The sequence below is a fragment of the Chaetodon trifascialis genome, chromosome 22, assembly GCF_039877785.1.
Source record: "Chaetodon trifascialis isolate fChaTrf1 chromosome 22, fChaTrf1.hap1, whole genome shotgun sequence".
NCBI lineage: Eukaryota > Metazoa > Chordata > Actinopteri > Chaetodontiformes > Chaetodontidae > Chaetodon > Chaetodon trifascialis.
The window spans coordinates 16,583,367-16,603,514 of record NC_092077.1 but is presented as its reverse complement, the minus strand read 5'-3'; the positions used below and the strand labels follow the sequence as shown (position 1 = coordinate 16,603,514).

The following is a 20,148-nucleotide window of genomic DNA, read 5'->3' as shown; positions in this document are numbered from 1 at the left end:
TTTTAGGTTTTTTTACAGGCAGACATCGACACAGACGTACAGGAGCCGGTGGAAAATCAAGAGTGTTCATCAAACGGCACTTTCAAAAATGAATTGAACTCCAACTGGAAAAAAAGCAACAAAATCGTAGTAAAGTCAGTCTGAAAACAAGCAAAAGATGCCAGCATTTTATGATTTACATCCAGAAATTAATACATTTTTTGGCATTTCTTATTAGGACAGATTAAATATTGGCTTCACTCTTACAATCTTGGCGTACTGGTTATTTCTGCAGACTCACTCACAGATCATGCGATGCTTTTATTTCATCACGTACGGCTAAAGCGGTGCTTCCTTAGCCGCTGTCAGGCAAAGGTTTTCCTCAAAACACAGGTTGAATACATGATCTAATGTGAGTGCTAACACACCTGGGCCAAACTGCGTTAATAATTCAAAGCATTCTTTAAAATAACACACCGACTTTATAGTTTGTGGTCAATTATTCAAGGCTTTACATCAAACAGGAAATATGCACGCTTTGTCAGGACACTGGTCGTATTCTCTCTGTGTAAATGTACTGCAGATATCCTTCATTAATCCTGCCTCCCAGCTGCGAGGTACTGGTTACTGCATACTGTGCTCTAATACCATCATTTCAGGGAACGGCAGAATATTTATTGTTTTAAATTTACATCTAATCCGTCATTTGTTGTCCTCAGTCACCATCTAAGTGCAAATCAAAGTCGGTCCACTGTAAGCCTTAGCATTAGCATATGTGCTAGGCCGTGGCTAAGCTATTCCCTAGCCAGCCAATCCTGGCTTTTTGAATAATGAACTGTGTTGCAGCCAAATCCCAGTTGCAATAAGTTGTGGCCTGCAGAGTCATTGTGTTTACTGAGGCACTATGGGAAATCTGTTAATATGCATTGCTTGCTATTAAACGACACAACCAAAGCCTGCGGTGGCAATTTCAAAAAGTGTTTGCGAAGATAACGTCATGGCTGAGGATCAAATCAAACTGGGTCAAAATTTGGAGGCTTGATGGTTGATAAAATACAAAATCTTCAGATGGCTATTAATAACCGAAGATTTTTATCTCTTCCTGCCTGTTGAACGCATCCGAAAATAAATTTTCTTTTCACAGCTGACCGAGCTGCATCCATCTCTGGCTCCCCAGCTCTCCTCATCCTCTGTTGCTGCTTCACACAATCCTGCAGCCCCTTATACAAGCCTGTCAGTTTGTTTTTAGCACATCTGCTTTGCACCATCATGGCAGGAAAAAAAAAAAAAAATCACCACCCACATGTTGAGGAACATCCTGACCTTCTCCTCCTCCGAGCAATGTTTGGATTTTCCTCAGTATAAACTTTCTAAAAAAATTAAACAAAGGCGACTCTTCAGACCTGCTTATTAAATGCAAATTTTAGCATTTGTTGTCAGACAGATTTCAGCGCTGCATCCACCGTTTTTGGAGCATCCTCTTGCAGGTGTGCTGCTTATGGTCTGACACCTGGTTGCTAACTTTAACAAAGCCTTGACCTGCTGTTATTGGCTGGAGGCTACACACCAAATGCCCAAAGGCTGTAGCCCAGAAACATCCCGAGCACAGCAAAACAAGAAAATACAGGCAGATAAATGCTTCCAGTGGGTCATGTACAATGCTTTTAAAGAAAATCCTGCATGTTGTACCTTTAAATCATGGCTCAAGATGATTATTAGCGTAAAAAAACAGAATATTTTCCTTGTCTTGTCTGCGTTAAAAGCCTGGTGTCTGCTTGGTGATGGAGAGCTGCTACTCTCTTGCACTAATCTCCCAGCTTCCCTCTCAACCTTCCCCTTCTTTCGCTCCAGACACCCATGGGTGTGGCAAAGCCGCTCCGCCGGCTCGAGTCGAGACGAGCTGCAGTCGCCGTCTCCACGGCAACCAAAGGCGGATGCAGAGGTCTTTGTAGGGCGGACGGCAGCTCTGTCGCGCACTAAAGTGATCACCCTGTAGCAGGTGGCGCTCCCTCCTCCAGTGAGGGCTGCAATGGCCTGCGGGGCCAAACGGGCCTGGTCAGAGCCATGCCACGCCGGGCTAGCTGTCAGCTCACATTAGCACAGATCACAGAGCTAACGCCAGCCAGCGGCCTGCTTTGTGTCGCCGTCAGGCTCGTTATTACACAGACAGAGACAGAAGGCATCTCCTGCATGAAGAGGCTCTTTAAGTTGAGATCCAGGGATTTCTCTGAGAACCCTCCAGAAAAATGAGACATTCTTCACCGTCATCTCCCAAAAACAAAACGCATCAGACTGATGACTGCAATCGAAACCTCTCTGCATATCACATCATTAACTGAAACAAGAACCCCTCAAATTACAGTCCCTTCGCTTTTCCTCCTGAACCCTCAAACACCTGCATGTGTTCAGCAGAGAGGAGACAGGGCAGCTTTTAAATCCTCTGGCTCGAGCCCGGTCGCGGTACAGCTCAAGGTACTTCACCACACACTTCACCTTCAGTGCTACGGCGAATGTTTCAGCAGCCTGAACCTGCCAACACGCCGCTCGCCGCTGAGGGCGACTCTCAGGCTGAACTGACAAAACTACTGATAGACCTCAATAGCTGCAGCCTGCAGCATGTAATCAACCTCTGAATACAAAGAGTCTCTTTAATGGATGGAAAGAGAAGCACTTGAGCCTCACGCTCAGCCTCTGTGACTGGCCATCGCTTTCAGTTCATTTTAGAAAAGAGCTGAAAAAGATGGGTGCATGGTCAGCAGTCACTGGAGCGAAAGTCTTCCAAACTGGTGTGACAGGAAGCAAAACTGGGCACCGCCAAACATGATCCAACTCAAAACTGTAGCCAACACATCTATGGAAGCCATCTCCACAAACAGACCGCTGTGGTGCAAACATTAGCATATTATTTACAGCAGGGCGCAGGAGCGGGATTGTTAGCAGCTGCTACATCTGGAAAACTACATGTGGCTTATGCTGCTGTTACAGACTCTGTACATCTTCAGTGCAAATATATGCACAGGGGCCACGAGCCGTGCTATAATGACCGAGCACAACATGTTTTTATTGTCATAAAATGGAAGTTTAAACCATCGTTTGGGTGAAAAATCACATATAACAATGTCAGAACGAGCAGTGTGCGTTCACAGCCTCCAAAACAATTAGATTAACAGTAAGCAGAAAAGAATACTGAAATTGTAAAACAGATGACTGTCATATTTTCTGCAGGAAAGAGAGAGAGGTAGCCAATCCAATTTGTCCCTCAACATCTTTGCATGTTAACTGCCGTGCCCCTGGTAAACTGACTCTGCAAGTCCTCTTCAGACGCACTGCCAGCTGCGACGTTCCACACTTTCATTAAAAATCCTGAATGGATAGACGCTCCTGGCTCACCTGCGGGGCTCTTGGCACAAATCACCATCTCCGGAAAAAAAAGCGAGAACGTTCTCGGCTGCATAGTTTGGGCTCGAGCTCAGCGCCAGAGAGAGCGAAACCCACCAACAGACACCGGATAGGAAAGCTGTGAAGATCTCAGATAATTAAGTTCTCTGTTGGCTCTCTGCACACAGACGCTCGCCGGCGGCCCTCTGTGGAAAAACGTTAGGTGCTGAGGTGGTGTTTCCTCGGCGGGGGGCCTCTGTGCTGCTGCTTGATGAACTGATGTCGTTCATCCCACATGAACCCGCGAGCGGATGTATTGATTTTGTAGGGTTTCATTTCAGTGCAGTGGGAGGATGGTGGTGGTGGGGGGCAAGGGGGGACGCAGAGCTACAGGAGCTGCTGCTGTCTGTTTACAATCCCGTTTTTCCATCGGGTTTGATGGTTTTATGCTAGCAGTTTGTGTAAACACAATATATATGCGATAAGGCCTGAAAGCCCTCACATACAAAGATGCAGATGGACATGAACCATGACCTCAGTCCCTCCACGACCTTCTAGACTTCATCACACTGAAAATATGTTGAAGGAAACAAAGAAGAAGAAGAAGACATCCCTTTGTTAGTCACAAACACATGCAGCGTTACAGGGGCCATGCTTATGTGAAATTATTTTCTGTGCTTTTAACCCATCCCGCCAAGTCCTTCCTCTGCGGCAGACCAGCCAACGGCAGCATTTCCTTTTCGTCACCATTGGTCAGGAGGTGATCTTCTTGCATGTTTTTAGTGGGGGTTTTTATGGAGGATCCCCCAGGTGAACATGGTGAGAACATGCAAACTCCACACAGAAAGGCCCCCTTTTGTCCTCGAGCAGCAGGCACCGAAGGGATGGTGGAGGACACGCCCCCGGCGCCCACAGCGGGAATCGAACCCGGGACCCTCTAGCTGTGAGGCGACAGTGTTACCACCGTGCCACAAAAAGGGTGGAACTCAACTGTGAGGGCTTTGCTGCGCCTGCATCTAAACACGTACATGCTAGAGCAATCTTATAATTTATCTTCATGAAGTATGAACATGAAGTATATGTGAGTAAGAGACTAACAAGTAACAAACGAGATGAACTTAACTTAAACCGTCTGAGGTGAAGGCGCTCGTTTCACCTCAACACCCTGCAGAGCTCACGCCTCGCGGCAGCGGCGAGGCAGCTCTCCACTGCTGAGGCTATAACGTCAATAACAGCTGAGCACTCCCCCTCATTTAGGAGACTGTAGGATGCTTTTCATTCATTAACGCGGTTAACTTTTGAAAACGAAAAGGCTGTGGATCATTTATCTTAATTATGATGTGGTCGTACTGTACTTCAGCGGAGGAAGGACACCAGTGAATGCTTTGACGCACAGCACGGCGAGAGAGCCTGAAAACAGAGGTTCTATTCAATCAATCGAGAACTGATTCTGGATTGAACTGCCTTCCTTCACAGCTTAAGGCTATTAGCCTGAATCCCTTTCCTTTATTGGTAATGTGGGCTGATGGACACAGAAGTAAAACTCATTATCTTTTGTTGACCTGGTTATGGACACTAAAGGTCAGAGGCCAGAGAATGTGTAATAACCACATATTGACTTCCTTTCTTATAGAGAGGTTTCCTTTTCTTTGGCATGTCTCGCTAATTAAGTACACCATCTCTGCTTTGTCTATTGACTGCGAGACAACATGTCTAAATCTATGGTAAAGGTCACAGCGGAGAGATCACAAGACGAGTAGAGCGGCGGAGCAGCAAGGCGACCCACGGGATGACTTTCAGCCACCGCAATGTTGAGAAAAGATCGCTTCTGCTTAGAGGAAGTGCATTTTATAACAAGCCGACCCACTTCTGGAAACCATTCCGGTTTAATAGAGAAATAAAGGAGGATAAAATGAATGTTGTTGGGTTTTTATAGCCTGGTCCTGCCAGAAACAGCACACAGACAAACTTCTCCACAGAAGCAGAAAGGGAGCAGCAATAAAAGCGAAGACAGCCAAAGCCGGCGTAATTGAACATCGGAAAAGATTTTATTGCCACTGCATTATTCACAAAGGCCACTGCGCACTGTATCGCCATGTGAATGACTGCGGGGGAAACATAATGTTGCAGAGAGACAGCGTGGGTGAGAGAAACACTGAGAGCATTTTTAAAGTCTAACACAGCAGGCTGGAGAGAGGCTCGGGATGAATGAATTACCCTGATAGCAGTTTGAAAACACAAAGTCGTCTGCCTCCCGATGGACTGCGCTTTAATCAAACCGGCGCAGTGACGTACGTCGCAGCCGGACAGAAGGAGTCGGGGTCGTGAGACAAAGGGACGGAGATGTAGAGTTAATGGTGGAGGGCCAAAGACATCCCCCACTACTCCCATTACAGAGCACGTATGAGGTATAAAATTAATGGCGCAGTGCCTCATGGAGCGGTTACTCCGGCTTCCGCAACACCGACAGCGAATGGTTGTGTCAGTTTGATGAGTGGATGGAGCTTAAAACGAAGCCAATGTGCAAGCACCTTAAACCTGCATTCTTTCAACGGCCAGCAGGGGGCGACGACACTGGCTGCAGATAACAGCTTAACGTCATCTTTAACCCGACAGCCACAGAGACAGAGGTAACAGATACTGCAATACGAGTCCTGATCTTAGTGATTTAGTCATCTCTGCAGCACCACAATGCTTCACTTCTAAAGGCACATTGGACACATTTGACCTTTTTTAAACTGCAGCTCTTGCACCGTATTGTGATTTTGATAATATTTTAAATTACTGCTCTGCCCCCATGCCTGTCCTGAGCTGACGCTGTCTGAAAATCAATGGACTTCAAACCCAGCAGGACACCAACACTAAAGCTGGAACTTTTTTTTTGAGACCGGAAAAAAGCTAAATGACTGTCTGTAACGATTTGCTCAAATTCAAAATTCAAACAGGAAAGCGCGACAGGCCATTTGAATTGATCTGCCTTGTGCTCCAGCAGGGGGGGGAAATCTATTGCCGTCAGTAAACTAGGTTATTTCTGTTCTCTTTGATGGTGTAAAATGTTGGGGCCTGGCAACACGTTCTGGGAGAAGAATCAGGAAACCGAAGCATCTGATAGGCGGTTGTTCAAAGCGTTCAGTCGGGGGTTTATTTGGCTGCATCGTGGATGAAAGTCACCTGTCGCTTTGTTAACCAGGTGAGGCAGCAGAGGCGCCGGGGACGACAATCTGTGGCAGCTGGATTCAAATTACAAACATGTTTGTTCACATTCATCTGAACTTGACTGCCCCCTACTCTGATGGCAGACCTCTTAATTTGCCGCCCACATCTCTGATTGGCTCAGCGATTCTTACGAGGCTGGTGTTGTGCCCGTTCATGGCTGTTCCTGCCAGGTGACCAATGGCAGCTGCAGGTGGGATTACGAGTACATTGTTGAAAACAGCAGCAGAAAAACAGCGTGGATGAGACAGATGCAGCTGTAGTCCATGAAAAGTTGGATGTGACTCTGCTCTGAAGAGCATTACAGGACGGTGAGGGGATGGAAACACTGTGTGTGTGTGTGTGTGTGTGTGTGTGTGTGTGTGTGTGTGTGTGTGTGTCACAGAAACAGATAAAGAGATGAATGGTTCTCCTTCATTCTGTCGCGGCTGCACATTATTTCCAAAGCGATCGGCTATCAGGTCACTTGGTGTCTGAGCATTGAATCTGGGGGGAAATGACACAATGTCAATGGCTGAATGAGTCTCTAGTGAGGTGATCAGCGCTGAGGTAGCGCTGCTTTTATTACCGGCCATAATTCACCACTCTGCTATCTCCCCCTCTCGTTCTCTGCCATCAAAACAACCAGTATGAAAGCATTTTAACGCAGTCACACTGGCCGAGAACAACACGTGAAGGTGCCTCTTTTCCTCTCAGGCAGGTCGAAGCCTTCCTTCAGGCTCTATCTGTCCTGACAGAGTGCGAGCTGACTTTCTTCAGCCCGCCTCAGTTAACATCTTTAACACCTCTGGATTGATGTCGCTCTCACAGACAAACAGCTAACAAGTCAGCCGTTCAAACAAGCACAAAGCACGCGCGCACCCTGCTTTGATTTCACCCTGGAAAAGAGAAAAAGATGAATTCAGGGTTTGTATTCTGTCAGGCCACACGCTAAAAACTCCACATTGTTGGATAAATGAGATCAGACCGCTGCAGCGAGCCAGGCAAAGGGTTACGCCATAATTGCATCAATGAAGAGAGGTTGTTGGCACACTAGACTCTATTGATGTGAGTGGCCTGGCCTGTGTGTGCACCCTACTCTGCTTTAAAACCTCTGTGGGATCTGAGTGTGTGTGTGTGTGTGTGTGTGTGTGTGTGTGTGTGTGTGTGTGTGTGGAAGCACACCAGCTCTGCACTGCATCAGTTTTGTTTCACTCTTCACCATGTGCTAACAATGGCTGACATGACACCAGGAGATTAAAGGATGATGTGTGATGAAGAGGGGGAGAATATGCGAGTGTGACGTTAAAGGATGAGGCGGGAAATGCCGCATTCTCCATCTTTGTTAACGTCGATAAATCCACTGTTGATGCCAGACGTGAGGAAGTCCGTCTCTCAGTGCTATTTCACTTGCCTTTGTGGCACTTAGCCCAAAGTGTTTTGTTCCGACTGAAGACATAAATCTTTGAAAATGGGTCATGAATATATATTTCCATTATTAAAAAAGGCTAAACAATACCCGGAAGAAGCAGGGCACTGAGCTTTCTAGCAGTTACTCATACTGAAGGAGCGAGTAGTGCCATTTATAGTCAACTATTTTCAACCACAAACCAGTAAGACCGCATGAACGTGTTGAAAATAAACTACAATACAGGATATTAACAGGCCTCAGCTCCAGGATCCTTCTTGAAACTATTTTCAATGAAAAGGCCTGAATTTGAAGTAACGTTCCCAAAAAAAAAGCTTCTTTTTTGAAACATTGTGGCAAGATCTTGAAACGTTTTTTCTCTTGCATTCTTAAAATAAAGTCCAGTAAGAGTAAAACTGAGTTTTGGGTGGAATGGCGTGTCGTTAAAGCGCTCCGTGGAATTTTGGAATGACCCGCTCTCTGGTGATTGGTTGATTTTGTGACTGCAAGCTCCCACGTTCCTGGAGGAGCTGCAACGTAGCTGCCTCCCGAGGCTTTACAGTAACACACACACACATCGCTGGTACACAAATACACAGTCTTGGATGGCTTCTGTCCCTTGCTCCCACACACAAACACTGGCAGCACGCACACACCCAAACACACACGTACACGGGGGCCTCTTGCTTTCGAAAGCTCACTCATCCTTTTAATCGGTGTGGAATCCATCAAAGTGGGTCAAACTCCCTTCCCCATCTGCCCTGGCCAGATTTTAAATGCACGAGGGCTGATTAAAAAAAGACCAAGAAAATAGGGCAAACGCGTCCAACACACACGTATACACACACACACACACGCCACTCAGGAGACCAGCAGTGGCGGGAATAGATACCGGGGGGAGCGCCGTGTGTTTGAGTGTGTCGGGGGGGCATTTTGTTAGCAATTACCGTGTTCCACTGCAACAAAGAAAAGGTCAAGCACTTCGACTTCAATCTGTCGGCCGTGTATCAATTTGCCGTGTTTGTGCTCATTTGCATACTTCCACCTTTTGTTGCTCCGTCGGCCACCCCTGAGCACATGACATCGTGAGGGCGGGGCCCGCCAGGAGGGGAGGGGGGAGTGTGTGTGACGGGGCGCTGGCTAAGACAGCTGGGGGGATAAGCTCGCTCCCACAGCTGGGTGTATTACTGTGCGTGCGTGAGCGTGCGTGTGTGTGCCTCTACCTTCACGCGCCTCGCCGTGACTCTTTGCTTTTGTTGCTTGCAACGGTGGGAAAGCTCCCGCAAAGCTTCCACAACCTGCAGCGCTGCCCCGGCTGTCACGTGACGAGCGGAGTAACCACAGGCTGCTCCGGCACGCCAAAGGGGCGGGACGCTGCGTTCGGCCTATCGTCACGCTGCACGAATGGGGATTTCCAAGATTAAGCGCCGACACGCAGGAGATAGTGAGAGGTCACCGACACAGTAAGTTGAGCAAAGATGATAGGAAATAAATCAAAATGTCACTGCCTTATCAATAAACTTGTTGATTGATTTCTCAATTAGCCAATTACCAGGCCAAGTTCAATTTAAACTGTTCAACCAACAGTCCAAAATCCAAATGATCTAGTTTAATATTAGAGAAGAAAACACTCACATTTTTGCATTTTTTCATAAAAAAATTGATTATCAAAGCAGCTGCTGATTCATTTTCAACTAACTGATCAATAGAGTAATTGTTCACCTCCAACTATAAAATGTTGTAAAATAGTGAAAATGCCAGTAACAAGGTGCAGCAGTCCAACGTATTCCATTTATAATGATAGGAAACAGAAAAAGAAATCAAATTTGAGATGCTGCAATAACCAAACATTTAGCATCAAAACACTCAATCGATGATCAGTTTGTTGTTGATTTCCCGTCAATCAACTTGTCAGCTTTCTACTGACAGAGGCAAAAAAAAAAAAGAAGACTGAAATAGACCGGGTGCACTGAAGGCATCGCCATGACAGGACACCTCCGGGTGCACAAGAAATAGGTGCCGACTTGTCACTCAGACTGCTGTCTGGCGTCCCCTGATGAGTCATGCCGCCTCGCAGACCTTCCCTGCTCAAAGAGCCTGACCGGGCCCACTGAAAGTGTTCGGGTGGGGGTGTGAAGGTGCCCTGAGTGCCTGCCCTGAAGCCCTGAGTGCAACCCCTCAGTCCGGCTGTCAGGATGCAGAGCCAAACAAGGCGTGGCTGTAACGGGCTGATGAAGCGCGGCTGGTCTGGGCGCTGCGCTTACAAACAGAGCGCCGAGGACAGACGCTCAGAGACGACCCGAAATCAGCCGCTCTTCAGCCGAATCCCTCCGGCGGCCGAGCTGCCTGAACTGCCTGATTACTGTGAAGGAGAGCCAGCTCCTTCCTCTCCACTTCAACAGCAGGCCAGAGCTGAAACTTGAGACTTTGCCTCAGCGTTGATCAGACTCGGTCAGCGGCACCTCATTCTTCACCCAGTTCCTCTCAATTAACTGCCTCTCCTTCTGATGGTACCTTCCATTTCTAGAGGTGACAAGCTGCACGGAAAACAATGCATTTTAAGAGAGAGACGGAGAAAGAGAGAGAGGTCTTTAGGGTGAAGACGCTGCAGCTGAAGAGACTAATCACATGCAGCGCTAATTTGACAACAGAGGACAAACAGTGGGCAACAATTATATCTAATTTTTCTGGTAGCTCAACCCTGACAAACACTTTGGCGGGGCATGATTGAATAGGAACAATGGGATATTAAATACAAGGACACGGACAAAGCAACTCATAATCCCACAAAGGTTGAACTGAACTGGAGCGAACTCTCCTCTAAAGTGACACTCAACTGAAACTCAGCATCACTAAGATGCCGCTTCGTGATCTGTCGAGCGGCGCCTGGAGTCTGATTCACAACACGAGCTTCTTCTACGTGTTTGAACATTTGACTTTGGCACTCAGTGAGCTTATTTCATAAAAGCTCAACATCCCAGAGCTGCATTCATCTCACCAGAAAATCGCCCAGGGAGCATAAACATTGCGCACACTGTTTCTCCAATTGACTCTCAGCAGAACGAGTCTCTGAAGTGACGCTTGAGAAAAACATTTCATGGATTTTCCTTGTTTTCAAGGGAACGGGGAATCAAACGTACATTAAGTTCCTGGTGGACTTTATAAGGCAGAAAAACAGGATAAGGAGAAGGAACATGTGGACCTGTGAACCCACTAAATGGTCCAATGGGCTCAGAGCACTGGCACCAACCACCAAATGCTACCATGCTAAAATATGTGCGTTACACCTGCTAACGATCGGCCCTGCCAGCACGTTAGCATGCTAATGTTAAAGCAGCTCTGTGCTAAGCTAGCCCCACAGAGCTGCTAGCATGGGTACAGCCTTTTAACCTTGTTTTTGCTGTACTCCTGTCAATCTCAAGACGTCTTTGCTAATCACAAAACTGCAGGTTGGCAAAGAGAGAAGCAGAATTTGACTCTCCTCGTTTTTATGTGTCACCTCTGTTGCCTCCAAATGTCATTAAGGAGGTGTCGGCGCTCGCTGCAGAGACTGTAGACTCAGCTGTGTGGCAGACTACTGAGCTCCCTCGCTAAGCAAACTCTGACACTTCTGGGGACATGTTTGCAGAGCCTGGCGGTGAATACTAACGGGCCCGAATAACTTCATACCGATGGAGCCGCCGAGGCTTCAAAAGGCACCTACATTTCAATTTAATTCAATTTGCCCCAGACGGTTTGTAATTGCAAACTAGGAAGGGCAATCTGATCAAATGAATATCATTAGGAGTTGGTAAACAATCTGACAGGGACTGCATTCAAAATGGCTGCACGGAGAAAGCAGTGATCTCGCAGCAATGCGTGCTATGACCCAACAGAAAATGAGATGCGGTGATTTATGTGTACTGAAGCAGCCCAGCGCTGCTTTTCCCAACGATTCCTCTTCACGGGGATTTCCTGGGACTGTAATCTGCGAGCTGGGACGCCTTTGATTTTGCGATATCAGAGGAGCTTCTTCCAACAGGTACGAGCCCTCGGGGAGCCTGTCTTCACTAATGATTTGACATGAAAAGGCAAAGCGAGGTTTACGACGCCCCAGACAAACACCAAAGGGGAAAAAAATCTTCAAGTGTGGAAGTCACAGTGACTCGGCGGGGCAGACGATCATGATATTGGATAAGGTGATTTAAGAGGCAGAGATAATGATCCTGTGGCTTATTGGCCTTTCTTTGTTATTTACTGTAAAAGTGAAGAAGCACCTAAAACATCACAGCGCTGGCAAAACAAATCTGAAAATGAGATCTTAAACTCGCAGGAAGGGATGAGGCACTCTGCTCCCGGTGGCCCAGATTGTCATGACACCAATGAGGCAGGTTTATTTCTCCATAAACATTTCATCTAAAGCCGAGCTCCCATCAGCACTTCAGCTCACTTCAAACACAACCCTCAAACCGCTTTCCGCTCATCTCCAGCAAAGCAGCGGCGTCTGAAATCACGCTGGCTGCACCTGGATGCCAAAAATCAAACCATCAACACCTCCCCCCCACCCACCCCCCCCGCTCTCGTTTCATATTGCACAGCCAACCGGCAGGTTCTCGAGGACTGCTGCGGAAAAAATAAAATCTCCCTCGCTGAGACGTTTCCTTCCCTTCTTCCTTCCGCCCACAGTAAAAACTGAAAAGCGCTGGCTTGGTTACAGGAGTCATGTGGACCACAGTCGATCAATATCCACTGACAGTGTTTCATTGCCATGCATGGGCTCCGGGCAGAGCTGTAATATGCATGGGCAGCCTACAGTAATCAATGTAGGGCACTGTGCACGTCTGTCCTTATTTCTCTTTAAAACGGGGGGAATAGAACAGAACTAGAGCACAATTCAAATATAGATATACAGGGGGTGAGGTACAGTCTGCTGAGCATGAATAATTGAGCATCATTATACAGTAGCTCGATGAAGATGAACTCTGAATTTTCTCACTCTCGCTCAGATGTTTTATTTAACAAGCTGAAGTGTGAAACCATTGAAATTCCTTCATATTCTTCTTGTATTCTGTCTTTCGTCATCTATAAAACCAGAGTCCCTGATGATATTTCTTTATGATGACCAGGCGCACATACCAACTCCTGATCGCTCACTTTGCTTTCACTTTACTGCACTTATTCCCAGCTGCGTCTCTCTGGAGCCACACACAATGCAAAACAATAGTGGACTGCGCTGCAAACCCAATGCAAAGTCATGGAAAATTAGGACTGAGCTGCTGTGAGAGTCGTGCAGGTGAGAAACAGCCTGCACGCGCTCCTTCTGCAGACATTTTTTTTTTTTTGCATGCAAACATCTCTAACAAAAGCCACAAAGCATCCCTGTTTCAAAGCACAGGAAAAGAAAACACAAGCAGCACTGAAATAAGAAGCAGCTGACATCTGAGTGATGATGCACAGACTGAGAGGAGGACTGAAGCCGCGTCAACTTGCCTGGAATGTGTAAAACCTCGTCCCATTCGGTGGGTGCACCTTGGGGGAGTTGGTCCCCGTGCTCATGTCTGAGAAAATCATAATCCCTTTGATGGGCAAACAATCCAGAGCTGGTTCGTGTTTATCTGTCAGCCAAGCGCGGCGAGCTGCGCAGAAACTCCGAGGCGAGCGCTCGGATCAGCCCGTGACCCGACGCTGCGCTCCCGGCATCGGATGGTGGGGAGCTCCGGTGAGATGCGCAACGCCCCGAGGGAAAGAAAAACCGCGATGACAAAAGTGAAAACGAAGCGACTCGCTGATCTCCTTTGCGCGTCCCTACTCGCGTGCAGATCGCTATTCTGTGCGTCCTAGAAGCGATTCGCCTGGAGAGGAAAACCCGCGCAGAGACAGCGGCTCCATGGCGTCCCGACGCCCGCTGCAAGCAGCTCTGCCCGCGGCTCGGATGGCTCCGTCTGTGCGCGGATTATCGCCTCCCTCCTCCTCCAGCTTCACCAATAATCAGTCAGAGCATCACGGCGCGGCTCAGCCAACAGCACACCGGGTGCCTCGACTGGCGGCGGGGACGCACGTTCGCTCTGTTTTTACACTGTAAAAAACGTCCTTTTGTTACAGAAAGTCATTTAAAGTCGGCTCATGAGCTCTCGGGTGAAAACAAACTGTTGCAGGAAAGTGTTGTTTTTTTTGTTTAAAGCATGGATGTGCTTAAAAGTGAGACAAACCTAAAAGAAAAACTAAAATGAATGGAACAAATATCTAGATTTTTTACATTAAATTATAAGAATAGACTGTATTTGCATTGGAAACGTGCCAACACTCTTAAAAAACACGATTTAAAATATCTCTTCTGGATTATTAAATAACGAAGGCTGTGACAGATGCGCATTTTTTGCAGTGTAGCTCCGCACTGATTGGAGGAGGAGGAGGAGACGGATGCTTGAATTCCTGAACTGTGGAGCAGAAGGAGATGTTTTCACTGTCTGAAGCACTCTGTACGAAAGATGCTGTTTGCTCACTGAGGAGGTGGTGCAGGAGCAAATATAAGTTGGAAAATAAAATAGTTTCTAATTTTTTTTCGTCTTAAAGTGGTTTGTCTTGGAACTCCTTCATGATCACCTCGAGGTGTCGTTTCTGTGTGTGAAAATAAACTAACTCAACAATGCACTTTATCTTTTTTTAATCATCTCTCACAAATGCACCTTATTCAAAGTGAAAAGGCAGAGTGACGTCGTCTGTTGTCCGCAAACATCCGGCCACCATCCATCAGGAAGCATTTCAGAAGCACCGTCCACAGACCTGCCATGTTCCCATGCAGGCCTGTATTGATTTTTTGTTTTTTTTTCTTTTTTGCTGACGCACTTTAAGGTTTCCATGACATACGACTGCTCCAACCGCTTTAAGACGAGCTCGGCGTCTGGAGGCAGCTTTTATCTGCAATTCCACGTGAAGAAGAGTGCATCCGCTCGAGCAGACATCCAACCAGGAGTGTCTCCGCTTTTCGGCCAATTTTCTCTCATCAACTGGCCTTTTCATCAGAGTAATCCACATTTTTTGAATCCAATCTTTTGTCAGAGCTACCGAGAGCCATCTGGGGGGAAAAAAAAAAAAAAACTTAAAAATGAAATTATTTCCTTAGTTCCACTGAACTTGGTGCCAACATTCAAGTTAACATGGCGTATCTTGATGAGGGGGGTAACCGGATCAGAAAGTATCCGGCTTATATTCGGACATCAAATCTAGTTTGGGCGCTATAGGAAGGACCCGAGCGGCTCATGCTCTGGCCTGATTTCGTGTTGTTAGGCACAGCTCGGTGAGCTTTATTAAGCTGAGTGGCTTTAAATCGCTGCTAGCCTCGCGCTCTTCGGAGGGATTTGGTTCCGGGAGACTTCAAAGTTTTTGCTCTTGACATAGCAGGTTAGCGGCGTTTCCAGCTGTGGAGCAGCAGATCCCATTAAGCAGGCTGAGCTGAGTTTGCACTCCTGACCCGGGAATGTGACCCAAAATGAATTCCCCCTCGACGCTGTGGATTCACTGCGGGCTTCACCTGACGTGGGTTAGCTCAGGCCTCCGGGAAAAGAATGTGTGTGGTAATTAAAGGAACCTCACAAGAGTCAAATCCATCTTTCCTCTTTTCCTGTCATTGAATTACTGTTACTGAATTACTCCAGCACTGAAACCTCCACACTGGACTGAAACTGTGAGGCATGGATGTGATTCCTTTGATACTGGACACACCAGGTCCACTATGGTATTGATTTTTATACCATACAGAAGAAAACAGAAAGCAACCGGCTGCCTGGAACAACAAGAAAAATACACAGCCAAAAATCTAAAACTAAATTATGAAGGGACTGAAACTTGAAAAATAAAACACTGTTTTCTTCTTTAAAATCAATCACTGTGTTCAAAGTGTTCAGTTTTCATCCTTGCAGTGATGATGTTTGGTTTAAAACAGATTTCAGAGAATCAAACTGGAGATGCAGTCAGGGATTATTTTAGTGACGCGCTGCTCGAACTGGTTTCACTGGACACAGGTAAAGTAAATGAAGTAGGACACTTTGTCCAGGTGACACAAAGGTTAAAAAAGTATGAGTTTCAGAGGAATCACAGATAAGGGACTCGTGCTTAACCTTACTGTGAGGCATCCTCTATTTGACTCATGAACTGTGCCTAACCTGCTGCAACGGACTGTGGATGTGGGATCTTTGCCATCAGGGTAGTACTAAGCCCTCCTGCACATCAGTCACATAAAGGGACACGTCTGCTGCAGTGCACCGGACTCTGACGTCATTGTACAGATGTGCAGTGGGCATGGCTTAATGCTTCTGAGTGCTGATTGGCTGCAGCCTCTCAATCCTCTCTGTGTTTTCTCCAGCTCTGATTGACATGACTCTTTGTCTACAAGCTGCCAAAGCGTCACAGATGACAAATTACAATCGAGTCACGAGACCAAAATTACTAAAGAATGATTTTAAATTCATTAAAGCAGCTTATTGTTGTACAAATTACAGTTAATAGAATTTCTGATCAAAGCAGGGTGCTTAAAAAAATATTTCTAATCAATATTTCATCAAAGTGCTTATTCGCACAGCCTCATTGAGGCAGTTTGTGCAAACGCAGACACTGTGATCATTAAACCAACACCTGAGCGAGTGCATGTGTGCAGCTGCGTTCATGTGCTGTCACGCACGCCTCCTCAAAAGCGTCCCACTCTGCATCTCAATCCTTTAAGAAGAGGAACACACACAATCCTTTTTCATCAATCGTAGGGCTGAAACAAATTGATTTTTGCTCTGAAAGCCTGCATTTGATCGGCCCGCGGTCCGAATCTGTGAGGCCGTCTACAGCCTTCGACAGATCCGTCAGAGAGTAAAGGTGACACATGGGGATTTCAGAAGGATCCGTGTTTTTCCGCTCAGCGAAGCTAATGTGCATTAAGGTAGGAGTGAGCGATGAGGTCAGATAGAAATTCCTCCAGATGCTGAACGAAAACACATAAAACACTTAGCAATGACCCAGAGGAATGATAGTGGGAGTATGAGGCCGCATATGATGACGAGCAGGGCTGTGGTAACCTGAAGATATGTATGTAAATCACACATTTACCCCACAACTCTGTGTGTGTGTGTGTGTGTGTGTGTGTGTGTGTGTGTGTGTGTGTGTGTGCGCGCGCCTCTAACACACATTGTAAGCTTGTGACAAAGCTTTTGCTGCGAGCCTGTTTGCTCAAACATCCACTTAAACTGCAAATGAGCTGCAAACAAGGAACAGAAACGAGTGCCGGTTTGTGCATATGTAATGAGGATTTGGCCATCGCTGTTGCAACTTCATCCTGCAAGACACTGTAGGAAGCTAAACCAGCGTGGAAGGATGAGAGCTGGACCAGCGTTAAGGAAAGAGGCTGACTTTTGTGGCTTTGAGCAAAGTCTTTTATGTTTGGAAAAGGCAAATCACGCTGCACCGACACGCCGTCGCTGGATGCAGGTCTGTTTTCGCGCTGAACACGACAGAAAAATCAGATTAATTAGTGAGATGAAATACTCATACACAACCTTCCAATGGGGACAAATGGGGTGACAGAAAGCAATTATTGTGCGATCGAGAGTCATTAGAGTGTGTCGGGACACGCAGAGCAAAATTACAAATGTGAAGCTCAGACTGTCAAAAGGGCCGACGCTGGAGGGGAAAGTGGCAATTTATTAAAAACAAACTTCATGCAAGACGAGAACGTTATCTTGAAAACTGCTTGAACATCCCTATGCTTGAATTTTAAATGCTCGGCCAAAGGCTAAAACAACCTGTCATGGAAGCACCGCTGCCACTTTTTCATCCCAGATTAACCTGTCAGATATTTCTGCTGTTAGCTGGTTAATCGTCAGTCTATAAAATGTCAGAAAATAGTAAAAAACGTCCATTATAAGTCCCCAAAAGCACCAAATCCTGACATTTGAAAAGAGCTCAAAGACTTATATTCTGTTGATCAAACACCTTGAATAGTTCACCAATTGTTTCAGCACTGCATGGAACCACTAGTCATGCAAACCTATGGGAAATATTACTGATTAATAGTCAGACAAGACTGAGAGTGCACGGTCATGCTAGCTGCTCTGTGATGCTAGGCTTAGCCACAGCGATACTTCGAGCTAAATCTGAATGCAAACACACTCACAATGACAATGCTAACATGATGTCCAGCAGGCATAATGTTTACCATGTTCACCAACTAACTTGAAAGCATTAGCATGCTAAAATGGGCTAATTAGCCTTAAACACAAAGTACAACTGGAGATTTGGTCGCGCACACACAAAAAGAAAAGCAGGAAGGTCATTTGGAGGATCATGAAGGTCTGCACGAACTGTCCGTCAACGTCTGCTCACAGAAAATAATACCTAATACCGCAATGTTCACAGGATGTATCTTCAACACATGGGTCGTGACACGCACTGAAAACAGACGCACAGCATACAGTCGACAATACAGCGACTGAAAGACGCAGTGTTGTCATTTCTAGCAATCACGAGTTGGCGCCGCTGTAAATAGCTCACAGCTCCAGAGGCAACGCCCGCCTGCTCTGACTGCTTGAGGTGCACATTTGATATGCAGCACATGATAAATCACTGTGGGACTGCAGGACTGGGGACACTCAGGGGAGATGGTGGCATGTTAAAATTAGCATACTCTGTTTGTCGCCGCGCCTGACACACAGTGTCAAACACACACTCTTAACAAGCTGACTAGAGACAAGGCCCTTTAAGGTGCTGAAGCTCTGTTGTCATGTGCTGTGGTACCTACTGTATAACGGAGCTCCCCGAAGAGCTCAACTGTCAGCCGAAGCGAGTGGCAAATCTGCACTGCTCCTCTGGGTGTGGAGTCAGATTACAGACAGAGACACGAATATATGAGCAACACGAATAAGCTTCTCCGTGTCTCCAAACACTTAAGAAATACGACGTTTTCCAGGACAAATTATTGAAGAAACGAGAGTTTTCGCTGTTGAGATTTTCCTGAAAGTTTTGCAAAGAAAGCTTGAGGTTTTCCTTCGTATTCTCTGTGTAACTTTCTGTATGATAGCTCAGTCTCTAGCTGAAGGGCCCCTCCAGGCTCCACAGCGCTGCCACCTTCCATTATTAGACTCGTCGCTGCCTAATTGGGCCTTTCCCTGCTGCCATACGCTGCACCAAATTCCACCGGCTGTTATTAGCGTCAAGAAAATGATTTCTAGCTGTTTGTGGCTCTTTTTCCCCTCACAAATTAGTCCCATCAATGCTGTAACTGCTTCATCCTTATAACCAGAATACTAATTTCTTTACTCTAGAACAATTGAGCTTCTGATTGCTGTTGCCACTGAGTGTTTTTAGATGGCTTTCGCTCTGACAGCAGAGCGTCTTGACTGGCTTATTTCAATATCCGCCGACTAAAGGCTCTTGCAAGGTGACGGCGTAACGCTCCCGCTAGATCTGCAGGTGTCAGTAAAGGTCGTGGGTTCCTCCCCGCATGGAGGCTTCTTAGAAAAGGAAGGTCTGACGCGCAGCAGCCACAGCGGAGGCATATTGATCATGTCAACAGTCATGTGTGGGCAGACAGCCTTAATGGACGTTGCCCCGGTCCTGTCACTGCTGAAACGTTAGAGGCCTATTGTCAAGGGTACTGTGTGCGTGTGTGTGCGTGTGTGTGTGTGTAACCTCAACCAGTCGATAAGATGTGACTCAAGATGGAGAGGAGAAAAGCTTAAAAGCTGCTGGAACAAAAGCTGTATTTCCATTTTAACTCTTTAATGAAATAATTCCTGCTTTGCTTTGATCATTTTGGTGATCTGTAAACACGTTGCTTGTTGTTTGATGCTATTATTATAAAATCTAACGTTAGAATCATTCTGTCTAAAGAGAGAAGTCCTAATAACTCACAGGAACGTAGAGGATATCTGCTTATGTAGGCATGTGCATTTGGAAAAGCGCTCTGCCCTGAGGCTACAGCGCACAGCTCTGTACATACAGAGGGATAATAAGATGGCAGAGGAGGAGGTGGAGGCTGGCACGGTTATGGAGAGAGGTACAGCTCTTGCCGTTTGCTGCATATGCAGGTTAGTGAAAGCACGGCTCAGCAACTTCATATCTAAAGGTGCAATAAAGACCTTGTGCATTGGCGCCTTCAACAGCTGTGATACAGCAGGTAAGTTTAAATGAAGTGGTAATCGCGTATCTCATGCAAGGATGTGCAAAGGAGA

At 46.5% G+C, this 20,148-nt stretch overlaps 1 protein-coding gene across 3 annotated transcripts in view; it reads right to left on the bottom strand.

The window, feature by feature from the left end:
* ppfia2 (PTPRF interacting protein alpha 2) overlaps positions 1-20,148 on the bottom strand; it is a 144,820-nt gene that overhangs the window by 74,667 nt on the left and 50,005 nt on the right. For 2 of the 3 annotated variants that reach the window (XM_070991632.1, XM_070991633.1), the window contains exon 1: positions 13,427-13,880. The exons of the other annotated variant lie outside the window; for it this stretch is intronic. In XM_070991632.1, coding sequence (XP_070847733.1) covers positions 13,427-13,507 — 81 coding nt within the window. In that variant the 5' untranslated portion in view covers positions 13,508-13,880. Of the gene's footprint in view, positions 1-13,426; positions 13,881-20,148 lie in introns of those variants that run through there. 3 annotated transcript variants of the gene reach the window in all.